Here is a 12,428-nt window from a genome sequence, read left to right on the forward strand (position 1 = left end):
GTGCGTTCAGTGTTTCATCTCAGCTCGTACTTTAGACAACCACATGCCGTTTTTTTTTTTTAATGTGCTTGTCTTTGGTTGAACATTATAAAACGTGTTATGTGCGCTATGATTGTTATCTCCGTGGATTCCTGTGTCATGGGAGGGTAGGGTTTCGTTCCAACCAAATAAAACAGTAGCTGACTTCACATACTGGCATTCCTTCTCAGCCAGAGAGGGGAGAAAAACAACATTTTTTTTTCATGGTACAAGTCTGGGAAAGGAAGAGGAAATATTGTCCTTAATAATTTTGGTTTTGTGCCAGAGCATATCCAAGAAGAGGTGTGTGTGTGTGTGTGTGTGTGTGTTTGTTAATTGATTACTTGATAAAGCTATGTGGCATATTCATGTTTTACTTGTGCCGATACTGACTAACAGTTGAATAACGAGTTCAATTCAAAAGAAAGTCCTAATTTATTCTAGGTGTAACAAGTTAAATAATCTATGATCATACAATTCAGGCTTCAATCAGTTGTTTCCATGTTTTTCATCGACTTCAATACATGCCACGCACCTTAGTGTTTTCATAGATACATCTGTATTGTCCTGCAGTATAACTATTTACTGATTACTCTTTTGTTTCCGACAGCACCTGAATGCAGCATGGGAACAACCCCCCGCCCCTATTACCGCCCCCTTGTCTGACGTCACGCCAACGGCTATTTGCATGAAAGTGTTTTCTCGCTGCAGCTTCAACTCGCCTGCAGAACGAGTCTCTCCGAGGGCAAAGCGAGGGAAGAGGCGCAGTGAAAATAGGAGGAGGAGGGGGGGATCTTGTTCTTCACATCAGATCAGCAGCAGGAAAAAACGGTCTGGACGCGAGGATAAGGTGTCGGATAGCAAAAGCAGAGGGTTAAAAAAAAAAACAGAAGAGCCGCTACTCTTGTATCGGAAAATGGAGCTGCCCGCCGCGGGAGAGCACGTCTTTGCGGTGGAGAGCATCGAGAAGAAGCGCAGTAGAAAGGTTTGTCACAAGAGCACTGAAGGACATCTTCACACACATGCACATGGAAAGGAGGATCATTAGTCATTGGGTTTCCTTCACCCTGTTATTTGTTCTCTTTTTTCCATTCGATCATTTCTAAGGTGACGGTGCAATGCAGAGTGAAATTGTCTCTGTAAAGTAACGTTGCGCTAATTATCCCGTTTCTCTCCATTCTCAGGGGAGGTTTGAGTACCTGGTCAAGTGGCGAGGATGGTCTCCAAAGTAAGTCCCTTTGTCAAACATCATACTCATAATGACGATAAAAGAATATTCAAAACAGAAGTGTGTGAATGTGTGCGAGCTTAGGCGCGCACATGGACGGTTGCGCGTTCTTGCTTTGGGCACTCGACGCGTTGGCCTCGATGATGGATGTGGTTTTACAATGTATGCAATCCCCAGTGTGCCAATTAAAGGAAGACATGTCTGTAATTGATCCCTATGTTTAAGAAATGCACATATATCTACAGTTGAGTGGAGGCTGGGCAATTGTTATCCTCCCCTCCACATACCCGCACATAAAAGTTACTCATGATTTATTACACGTGCATCCACAGGGAGTGCAACTGTCTCAGCATGTTGTTTACACATGGCCATGCCTACAAATATAAGCTATGGGAGGATTTACGAGTCAAGAGTTGTTGTGGCGCAAAGACAGCATTCTGTCCTGTGTCTGATGATGTCTGCCACAGTTTGACAGGCCTGTGTGTCCTCACTGCTCACTGTCTGCTCTCTGAATAGATACAACACGTGGGAACCAGAGGAAAACATCCTGGACCCAAGACTGCTTGATGCCTTCCAAGACAGGTGAGTTTTGAGTTTGATAAACCATCCTCACAAGTGGTGAGATTCCCATTATATATCACACAAACCGGTTTCGTTCAAACGCGTCATACATTTCCAGTTCTCCACACAATAGCTGTCTGTTACTCATCCACATGTTTGAAGTAGGAACTCCCTGAATGTTTGCAGTCGGGAACTATGCTGCGTGGTCACTCAATCTGGATAATCCCATGTGGATAATAAACTTGCTACATAATGTGTCAGTCAATGTTGAGAAATGCAGCGCTTGGGGGTTAGGATCAGGATTAACACTAGTGTCATCAGAGGGTCAGGGTAGGGTTAAACTCAGGTCAGGGTTACCAGAGCAAACTGTGACACTGTGTTGCATCTACTTTGTCACCTGATCGTTATTTGAGTGTCAGCAAAAGGTTATTATGCTAAAGTGCTATCTGCTGTCCCACCCTCCAGTCTCCACATGCACCTGTGTCATCTTCCACAGGACATGGCAACCACTTAAATTACACAGTAGACAAATTATTATTGATTGTGCAAAAATAATAAACCTACTTTATCAATTGTCCTGTCTGGCTAATTGCTAATTTGTTCAATAGTTTTTATTTTTAGACGTTAGACATTTACATCATTATTTAAAGTAGCTACTGAAACTTCAGACGCCCTGCAGAAATCTTTGAAGACATAAAAAATACTCTGATTGGAATAACAATGGAGTTCTCATATGGGTTGTTGTTTTTTCACCAAAAAAAGTTCGTTAAAATGATGAAAACTTCTTATCCTTAATTAAAGAGTCCATATACTTTGAATGAGAGCGTATTGTTCAATTCAAAAGTTTAACTACAAGAGACAAGATCTCTCCTACTCGGCAGAGGTGATAGCAGAGGAACTTTCTCCCTTCAGCAGATTAATGTGGAAGCAGCATTCAAATGTCAAACTCTACTCCTACATCATTCTGCACAGCGAAGGTCCAACATCCAAGTGAAGTAACAAAAAAGCAGGGAAGAGGGGGGGGGGGGGGTTAAATTATGATGCACATCTTTTCTTAATCTGCTCATGATGTAGTGGAAAGGCAGGAAGAAATGAAGATTGAAGTGAGCAGCAAACTAAATAGCAGCTAATAAATCAGAGGTGCATGCATGGTCTCAATGTCTAACCAGAGGTACTTCCTGATGTTCTCTATTAGAGGAAAATGTGTCCATGGTCTTCAAAGTGGGCTACCATGGTGAAATTAGCTGCTTGGCTAATTGCTAAATAGTCTGTTGAGTGACTGACCAGACAGCTCCAGATGAAGGACAGTGTCATTTCATTTCTTCAATGCCTGGCGTGTTAAAACTGTAACTGGCTTTTCTCTTTGCCTCCCTCACCTTTTTGCTTGCAGCAACCTCTCAGGCTTAGGTCACAAGTTAAAGCAAAACACCAACATCACTCTGTCTGTTTTTGCAATTACCTCTCTCTCTAAAGAGGAGCGAGCGTATTTAAACTAATTGCGTGTCTCTCCGGGGAGCCAAATCGTCTGAATGCCAGGCTATGAAAATACACTGAGTTGTCATTGTAATTAGACGTGAGCGAGACGAGTGGGGGAGGGGACTGACATCACTCCTGTCTGTGGTATTGAGTTACTGCCTTGGAGAGACTTACATGTAAAGCTAAGGAAAGTCAGAGAAGGGCTGGTCTTTATCTTCTACTGACATTACATGAGATAGTATGTGTTTTAATTAAAGTGGAAGGAGCCTCATTTGAATCCACTGTCCCAGTTTAGGACAAGTGTAATGAGATACTGAACATGAAGTAAGGTTAGGATACTGTGAAAAGGTAAATACATAACAATGACATAAAAAAGATGCTCCTTTTAATCTGTGCTGAATGAATTTCACTGTGCACCAGGAAGTGTAACTCCAACCTGTAACACGGGCTCAGTATTTCCTAATTGAGCCTGAGGAGGACACCCGTGACGTTGTGTTGCCATGCAACGGCGACTCATCTCTGCTAGACAGTTTCACTGATTGGCTGCTGCTTTGTCTCTCCCACAGGGAACGCCAAGAGCAGCTGATGGGATATCGCAAGAGAGGACCCAAGCCCAAGCACCTTCTGGTTCAGGTGAGAAAGTAATGATACTCCTGATCGTCAATAATGCAAGAGATGAATTTCAGCTTTGCTTCAGATGCATTGTGCACAATTCCCTCTCAGATCCCAGGAAGCAATATAGAAGCATTTTGAATTTCAGATTAAAGGCTGATTTAAAGGGGCCCTTCAGAGATTTTATATTGCACTTCCATAAAGTCACAAAAAAGCAAAGTCCTCCCCCATAATGACATAACTGATCTTCATGTGTAAAATCAGTGGAGAGCCCCGTTTAACTAAGATGAGTTAGAATATGTATTACTAACAATAGATTTGCTTATTATTAGGGACCATTTCCGTGACCAGTGTAGCTAAATGCTCAGTGTGCTGAGTGTACATTTAGCGAATCAATCACAGGTCCAAAAGCCTGGGGGAACCCCTCAGACGAGTCTTTTTGTTCCTCTCAGGAGGGTGTTGGTGGTAACACATGGGATAAAGTTAATGACGGGACACAAAGCAGCCAGTGACATTCCTCTGAGCTGAGGTCACAGCCACAGGAGACACTTTGAAATGTAACTCTGATGGCCCGGCCGGTGGCTGAAAGAGCTTCACAGTAGCTGTTGGAGGGCTGGACGAAGGCCCCTGAAATAAACGGTGTGCCTCAGAAGAGCCCCTCACACATTCCAAGCACTGTTTCTCCAGTGCAACTCATGGGCCCCAACGAACCATGGCTTTTTGTTGTAGCCTGACACGGACACATGTAGATACTGTAGACAGTTCAACCATTAACCGTCAAATGCCCCACTGAGAGGGATGCTTGTGTAGCAACACCAGAAATTCTGTAATTCTTCATGTAATACTGATGGAGGTGTATGTGATTTGGGCTTTTTTGAATAATACAAATTACTGTCTGGTTTCACAGGTTCCGTCTTTCGCCAGGAGATCCAGTCTTCTGGCTGGTCTCCATGAGGCGGCCCTGGACGAGGACAGCTGTCAGAAGACCAACCCCATCCAGATGCTCCGTCCCCAGGGCCAGCAGTACCAGCTGAACAGCAAGAAGCACCACCAGTACCAGCCGCTGTGCAGGGAGCAGGCCGAGCAACAACAGCCCAATGGCAAGAAGTTCTACTATCAGCTCAACAGCAAGAAGCACCACCACTACCAGCCGGACCTCAAGGACCATGAGGCCATATTTGTTAAACCCCGAGAGTTAAAAGCGCCAGAGCTGGTTAACAAGGGTTACAACCTTCCCCCAGTGCTGCAGCAAAAGTGGATCCGGGACAAGGACTCCGGCTGCCTGACCAAAGTCAAGGATATCACCATGGAGCTGAAGAAGCTTCCAGCGGACCTCAATGGCCACAAAGAGCCGGAGAGGGTGAAACCCAAAGAGGATGCTCTACCGCAGTCTAATGGTGTCAGCAACGGCAAGCTAAAGATCGTGAAGAACAAAAACAAGAACGGGCGGATCGTCATTGTCATGAGCAAGTACATGGAAAACGGAATGAAAGCAGCTAAGATTAAAAATGGTGATTCTGAAACCGCTGGAAAGCCACCGCAAGGAACTGACAACAGCACGGAGAACCATCTTGAGAAGATGAAACTCGTCAAGAAGCTCGGCCTCATGAATGGATTTTCTAAAAACCCCAAAGACAAACCAACAGTTCCCAGTTCTGGATTTAACGGATGTTGCTCCAAAGAAAAGGAACTGTCCCCCAAAACAGAGCAAACTGTGATGGAACGGGATAAACATGTCGAGGTCAGGGGTCAGGGGCAGCTTTCAGCTGATCAGCCTTTACAATTGACAACCAAGCCTAATCTGCTCTCCCTGCCTTTGGATAGAGGAGTTCCCTCCACACTGGACAAAAGAGGAAGCCAAGGTGGATTTCAAGGACTGAAGCGGCATCTCTCTGACATCGACAGTGAGGTTCATGGGAGTAGTAAGAAGTTTTTGAGCTCCAGGAGTATAAGCGCTCCTAACACGGTGTCTTTGCCCTCCCAAAGCATCAGCAGAGACCAAAATGGACACCAGAGTCACATTGGACTGCAGGACTGTGTGTATGCAGACCAAGAGGAACCTATCGACCTGAGCATTGTCAAGTCCAGGCCGAACGCAGCCCGGCCTGGAACACACACACAACCTCAGACTGTACGACAAGCTGAAGCGCACACACAGGCTGAAGCGGACACACAAGCTCAAACACAAACAGACGCACAGACAGAAACTCAGAGTGAAACTGAAATCCATAAAGAGGAGAATATTAGCTCATTGTCTGTTTCTAATCACGAAAAGACAAAAGAAGAGACATTTCCCTCTTTCCAGCCTTTCCTTGGGAATATAGTGATCACAGACATTACTACAAACTGCCTCACAGTCACATTTAAGGAATACATCACAGTGTAACTGAACTGGGTACAAACTGTGCAACTGTATAAATGTACATTAGATATATTTGTATTTTCGGATGCTTGAATGTACAAATGGACCCTTGATGTTGCTTTCATTTTGTATAGTTCAGATTTAAAAAAAGAAAGCTCCTTTATTGCATTATTTGCATATTTCTTCTTATACATCTCTGTTGTTATAACTGTAGATGCAGTATCTACATTTTGCTATTTCAAACTTAGTTTAAAAAGCCAAATTAGGTCAAATAAATGTCTGAACTTTGAGATGCACTTAACACTTGTAAATACTCTTCACTTTTCTATGGATGTAATTTCATTATACACTTAACTGTCTGCATCTCAGAAAATGTTAAACCAATGTAGGCTATATGGAGAATTTTGTAAGCCAGAAAAATTATATTGAAACATGGTAAATTACACTGTGTGTGTGTGTGTGTGTGTGTGTGTGTGTGTGTGTGTGTGTGTGTGTGTGTGTGTGTGTGTGTGTGTGTGTGTGAACAGATGGACCGATTTAAACAAGGATGCATGCTGTTTGGACAGATTATGCTATTAAGCATGCTTAAACAAGCAGATAAAGAAAAAAGGAGCGCCTTTCTGTCAATAAATGTGATTTGCGTTGAAAGGGAAAATGGGATGTTTTTAAATGAAAGATTATTAATGGTTAATGTTTGATATATGCTCCTTTTAAAGTGTTTTTTGAGTCATGCATCTCGAGATCTGATACTGAGCACAAGTCACTTCCATTAAGACAGCGGACATATAACCCTGGGACTCAGTGCAGTTACAAGAAATGCCTTTTTTGTTTGTATTGAATCATATCAGTCACAAATCTGTGTTAACGCTGCCAGTGGAGCTGTGTAATCCAATAGATTAGTACCACCAGCTGGGTGCTCTATGATTCTGTTTTTAATGTTTCCGTTCTCTGCCTCCCTGACATGTCCTGTAGGCGACACCGTTATGAATGGGATTGAATGGACTTGTCCTGGTGTCATATTTTAGTAACTTTTGCTTCATCTCGTTAATGTGAAAGCACACATCCTTTTAATATTCAGATCTGTTCCCTTGTGTCACACATGCCCCCTTTCCCGTTTTCAAAATCCCTTCCAGCACTATGTGATCTGAGGTGCATTGAACTGCTCTGAGAACCATGATCAGATGCACTTTTGATGTTTTGTGTGCAGACTAAAAAAAAAGAAGGCTTCCTATGATACATTTTGCAATAATAAAATTGTTTGCAAATGATGTATGGACTTGTGTGCAATGTTTCTTTTAAGATTTACATAATCTTGTCCAGGCTCATGGCTGGTATCCTACATCACATGTGACCTTGGCCTCCCACAGGGAATCAAGATTTAAAAAAGAAAGGGTGGCTGCTAAAACGCTCTTACATGGCCACCTCAGAAGTTGCTAAATCTGTACATGGCTCTATTTGTTACAGGGAGCGTTTATTTTCAGATGAGCTGCACGAACCAGCTATGTGCCCTGCGTGCATAATGTCGCAGGTCAGTCCTGGTTTACTGATCCATACTGAGAGCAATGCCTTTTCATTCATTTCAAACACTCAACACATTCAAGTTACTGAAGAGGCAGGTTTGCTTGCTGTTTAATAAACATAACTGATAGTGTTGTAAAATGAAGATAACAGGTGTGTGTTACCCAACCTTTAAATGTGTTATATACTCAGAGAAAAACTTAATTGGATAATAATTGTTCTTCATTAATGTTCATTAAACTAGACAGCGAAAAAGATCTATACTGTGAGCTGCAACGCTTTATGGTTTAACCAACACTTATATGCCCTTGAAGAGGATTTTAGTCGTTTAAAGCTCATCATTTTGACTTCAACAACTGTTTATGTCAGATGTGACCTGAATAAATCCTCCTGACATGCTGAGAGAAAGCAGGAGGCGACTGGTTTCTGTGCTTGACCACCAACAGGTTCAGCTGAAATGGCTCCACACACATAACGCAGGATGTTATTTCCACGGTTTCCCGTTTCAGCCATTCGCATAATGACGCTGACAGTTGCTGTTCCTCGGAATAACTGGAGGGCGTTTTAAAGGATGTGCAGAGGAGCTCCGTCCTCTCTGTGGTTCGCAAACCTCCCGAAACATCGGTCCTGTTTGCGAGCATTTGAACGCAACCTCTGCCTTTTTGTCTCGTTTGTTAGGGTACAAATGTTCGATGTTTGCCTTTTCCAACGCTGTGAACACATGACTCGACGAGCGAAATGACAGACCGGCAGCTTCCGACCATTTCCTGGGCTGCAGCCCGCCAATAAAACGGCTTTCTGTACATGTTAACGTGAGCAACGACAGAGAAAATGGCTGTCCTCCTTCTCTGCGCCATCCAGTTTCTCCATCGTGTCTGTGCCAAACGCCTCGCAGCTGCTGCAGCTGACAAATAATTGCAAAAATGTTTCTGCTGAGTGACTAAAGCGGTGAATTCCACCGAAGGATGCACGATGGAATTACGTATCACGCGGCTTGTTTGCTCGTGTACAGGCCAAAAAAACTGCAAAGCTCCAACCAGGTTTCACGTTATCCGTTAAATGAAACAAGAACTGTGTAAAAATGGTGTAATAACGTGTTGCTGGTGAGCCACCCTCTGGTTCCTCTTATCTGCCAGCTCATGCTGAATGTGTGCATGCGTGAGTTAGGCCTGAAATTGCTCTCTGACGGACCGATGAACACAAACGTAGTTAGTGTGCTGTTGTTTTTCTCAGAATCACTGATCTATTCAGGTGATCCTTTTTGATAGAAACACGAACATTATGTTAATTATGAATCAAATGTGTTTTTCACAGATAATCTTTTAAGTGTAGGCCTACAGGGGTATTTTCCACAGCCACATAAAGTGCATGCAATGCAGATTTTAAACATTTCTGAATCCAGCCACAACAGTTTGATAAATCTTTCCTTTACTTATGGTAAATATGCGTATTGCTTCAATGCAGTTGTCAGGAACTAAACACCAAACAGCCTTTAGGCCTATTTGTGCTTAATAATGACTAATACAGCTGACAAATATAGCAAATTGTGAACTCAACTGTTTAACCATGAGCTATAACTCCATTATTTTGTGAAAATGAATTCATTTTTATAAAAGTTTTCAAATAAAACTCAACTCAGGATGTTTGTCATAAAAAAACACATTTAGTTCCACTATCAGAATGATACAAAATATTAATCTCAAACTAGTTGCTGAGCTATCTATTCACAATGTCTCAACTCTTTGCAATGGCCGGTAACACCTGCATTTGCCTCTGTGATTTCAGCCTCGTGAGCAACTCGGTGGTAAATTGTTGCAGAGGCAAACAGCGCACGTGCACTCACTCACAATGCTTGATTTAACCTGCTGGAATAACCCAGCTGGATCCAGTTTAGTGACACAAACAATGACTAAACCCAAAATCATCCAGCAGTGACTGATGCATTAGCGCTGACCTCTGTCCACGTGCATGATTCAACAAGAGTAACGTCACAGGTGGTTTAACACAGGCCTGTGCGCGCTGCCGTAGTTGAAATATTACCCAGTCGCAGATCAGTGTTTTACGTGTGTAGTTAGATGGGATTAGATGTGTTCGTGGCACGCGGACAAAATGAGCCAGTAGCTGATGAGGCGTTATCACGTAGGCCTATACTCCTCACGCCACACCGCCACCGTGCTGGGTTTTTTTGGAATAGGTTTTGTAGCCTCCATGAAAATCTATTTTCCTTTATGCCAAGGGGGATTCAGCGAAGGAAACACCTATAAATAACGCTGGATATGCAAGATTACCTGTTCGTATGATACGAGAGCCTGTATCACCTAAGTTAGTTGCTTATGACTTGTATATCAGGGTCCGGCAGGGACGTTTGCTCAAGAAAGACGCATAAACAGGAATTAATTGACTGTCGGACCTGCGATAAACATCCCACCTCTCTCTCTCTCTCGCTCTCTCTCTCTCTCTCTCTCTTCATGTGACTGCATGATCCATATTGTGTGTGTGTGGCCGGGCTTTCCGGTTTTGTGCGCACACGAGGAACCAGCGTCTTGCCCGGATACAAGCCAACCAATAGTGTTTAAACGGCGGCAGCACTGCTGCACTGCAGGCGCGCCGAGACCAATCGCATCCAGAGTCTGAGGTGCGCCCATCTTCCCTTTCTGTGTACTGTGTTTGTTTGCGAATTGCAAAAATACGACAGGAACGACAGAAGGAGTGGAATCATACATCTTAAAATCATAATTAGACAATCGTCGTCCTCCTCTGAAATGCATTCATTCCAAATACAATGGTGTGTTGATGCTTTAAAGATTCCGAAATAGCATTTACCACCACGTTACAATTTCACAGTAGTGCTTTATAAAATGTGGATATCTTCTAAAAATCTATTGCTTAGTAAAATGTCTTCAGATGGATTTACTCTCCCTCTCTGTGGTCTTTCTGCAGAGGCTTTAGCTATTGAGTGAAGTAGTCTGGTTTATTTGGCAAATGTGCGCATGCATGAAACAGATCAGCAAAGAATGTGACAAGTGGAGACTCAATGTTCTTGTGAATATGATTTATCTGCGTTAGGCCGTCGCTTTGCTGTCTGCCAATGACTGGATTTTGTGTCAGAACAGCCTGCATAAGTTTAGTTTGAACTGATCTACCTTGAGTAGAAACAAATGAGAAGGAACATGTTTTTAGTAACAAATTTAGCAACAGTGTGATCGCGTCTAGACTTTTAAGATAATTCAATTCACCGTGGCCTATTTGTGTACTTTGCAGACACAGTAATTAATACATAATTTGCACCTAAGGGACTTATGACGAGAATTCTGATGAACAGACAAAATGTTGGTGGTCATTATAATAGATGATTGACCCTTCATCATCCCACAGTGTGTATTACCATGGTCTTTAAATAGCGATTATTGTCTTGATGTCTGATGTCTGATGTTGATTATATAATATAGGCCAATATTAGATGAGGGCTCATGGGATAATGCAAGTCTATAAGTTCTTTAAATTAAGCCGTTGGTCGTTTGTTCTTGTCTTGAAACCATAAACAATAACCATTGCCTCTACTTTGATCGTTCATTGATATGAAACATGTCATTGGCTCCTTTTTAAATGCATGTTAAAATATTTGATAATCATAATTTATTAAGATGTTGGATTTAGAAGCTTTATTGTTACTGTGGGCTTAAGTGTCTGACTGCCTATAACAATAATGTTGCGGTGTCTAATTAAGAAAGTCAATATTCTTCACACAATAACGTCATTTAAATAGACAGGGTTTTAAATATTCCAAATATTCAATTAGATTGTTAAATGCATTCTTTTAAATCAACGATACACTGATACGGCTTTGCCGTATCAGTGTATCTGGCATGTTTTTACTTTTTTTTTGAAGTGGAAAAGCCTGTTTTATTTTCTATCTAAATCGTTATTGGACATGAGCGTCAATTCAAACCTACTTTCAATCTAATCTGCCAATCGCTTTAGTCCGGGAGACGTGCTCAATTAAAGTAGCACGCTTTGTTAATATAATCTAACATATATATCGTAGTTTATTAGTCCTTTTCGAGAATGATGACTAAATAATGTACTCAGTTATTATCGGTTCATCGTTCCGGGCTGCATGCAGAAGTCGCATTTTAAGACTTGATTGTTTGTCCATCCATTTTCGCTCTGAGTTGTTTATTTTACTGTTTAGTTAATGAATGAATAATCATTATACTTTTAAGGTTTGACAAAGACATAGGCTGTAGGCTTTCCTATTTTATAAAACTGTTAGTTCTGTTGACTAGCTATCATAATCATTATTATTATTATTATTATTATTATTATTATTTGTCATTAGTATTTGTTATTATTATTATTATTATTATTCAGGTCAGGTACTTTATTCGTATCAATTACAATCAATTATTTTATTTGGCTTTGCCTATTTTCTACCTTTGTTGAGCCTTTGCTATTTTAACTTGTATATATGTTTGTCTTTATTATATTTATCTATACAAAATCTACATTTCGGCCTGTCGGTTGTAGACTGAGCCAAACGGTGATCTGGTTCATCATACATTTCCAAGTCATTGCCACTCTCTTTGTTTATTTGTTTGTTTGTTTTTGTAAAGTCACGATTAGGAATGGGGTATAGGATTTATTTATTTCTTG

General features: G+C 41.7%; 1 protein-coding gene across 2 annotated transcripts; it reads left to right on the plus strand.

Annotated features, from left to right (window-relative positions):
* Positions 1-789: 789 nt before the first annotated feature.
* Positions 790-7,480, plus strand: LOC306784154 (E3 SUMO-protein ligase CBX4-like). 2 transcript variants are annotated; one of them, XR_013772347.1, is made up of 6 exons: positions 814-1,003; positions 1,203-1,246; positions 1,763-1,828; positions 3,850-3,916; positions 4,803-6,728; positions 6,785-7,480. XR_013772347.1 is itself a non-coding variant. In XM_079278006.1 (5 exons), exons 1-5 carry the CDS (start codon positions 935-937, stop codon positions 6,279-6,281), a joined length of 1,725 nt encoding a protein of 574 aa, XP_079134132.1. In that variant the 5' UTR covers positions 790-934; the 3' UTR covers positions 6,282-7,480. The 2 variants fall into 2 exon arrangements, 1 of the variants encoding a protein (XP_079134132.1); XM_079278006.1 differs by having other exon boundaries at positions 790-1,003; positions 4,803-7,480.
* Positions 7,481-12,428: the final 4,948 nt, after the last annotated feature.

The sequence above is a fragment of the Melanostigma gelatinosum genome, assembly GCF_949748355.1.
Source record: "Melanostigma gelatinosum genome assembly, chromosome: 11".
NCBI classification, from domain to species: Eukaryota; Metazoa; Chordata; class Actinopteri; order Perciformes; family Zoarcidae; genus Melanostigma; species Melanostigma gelatinosum.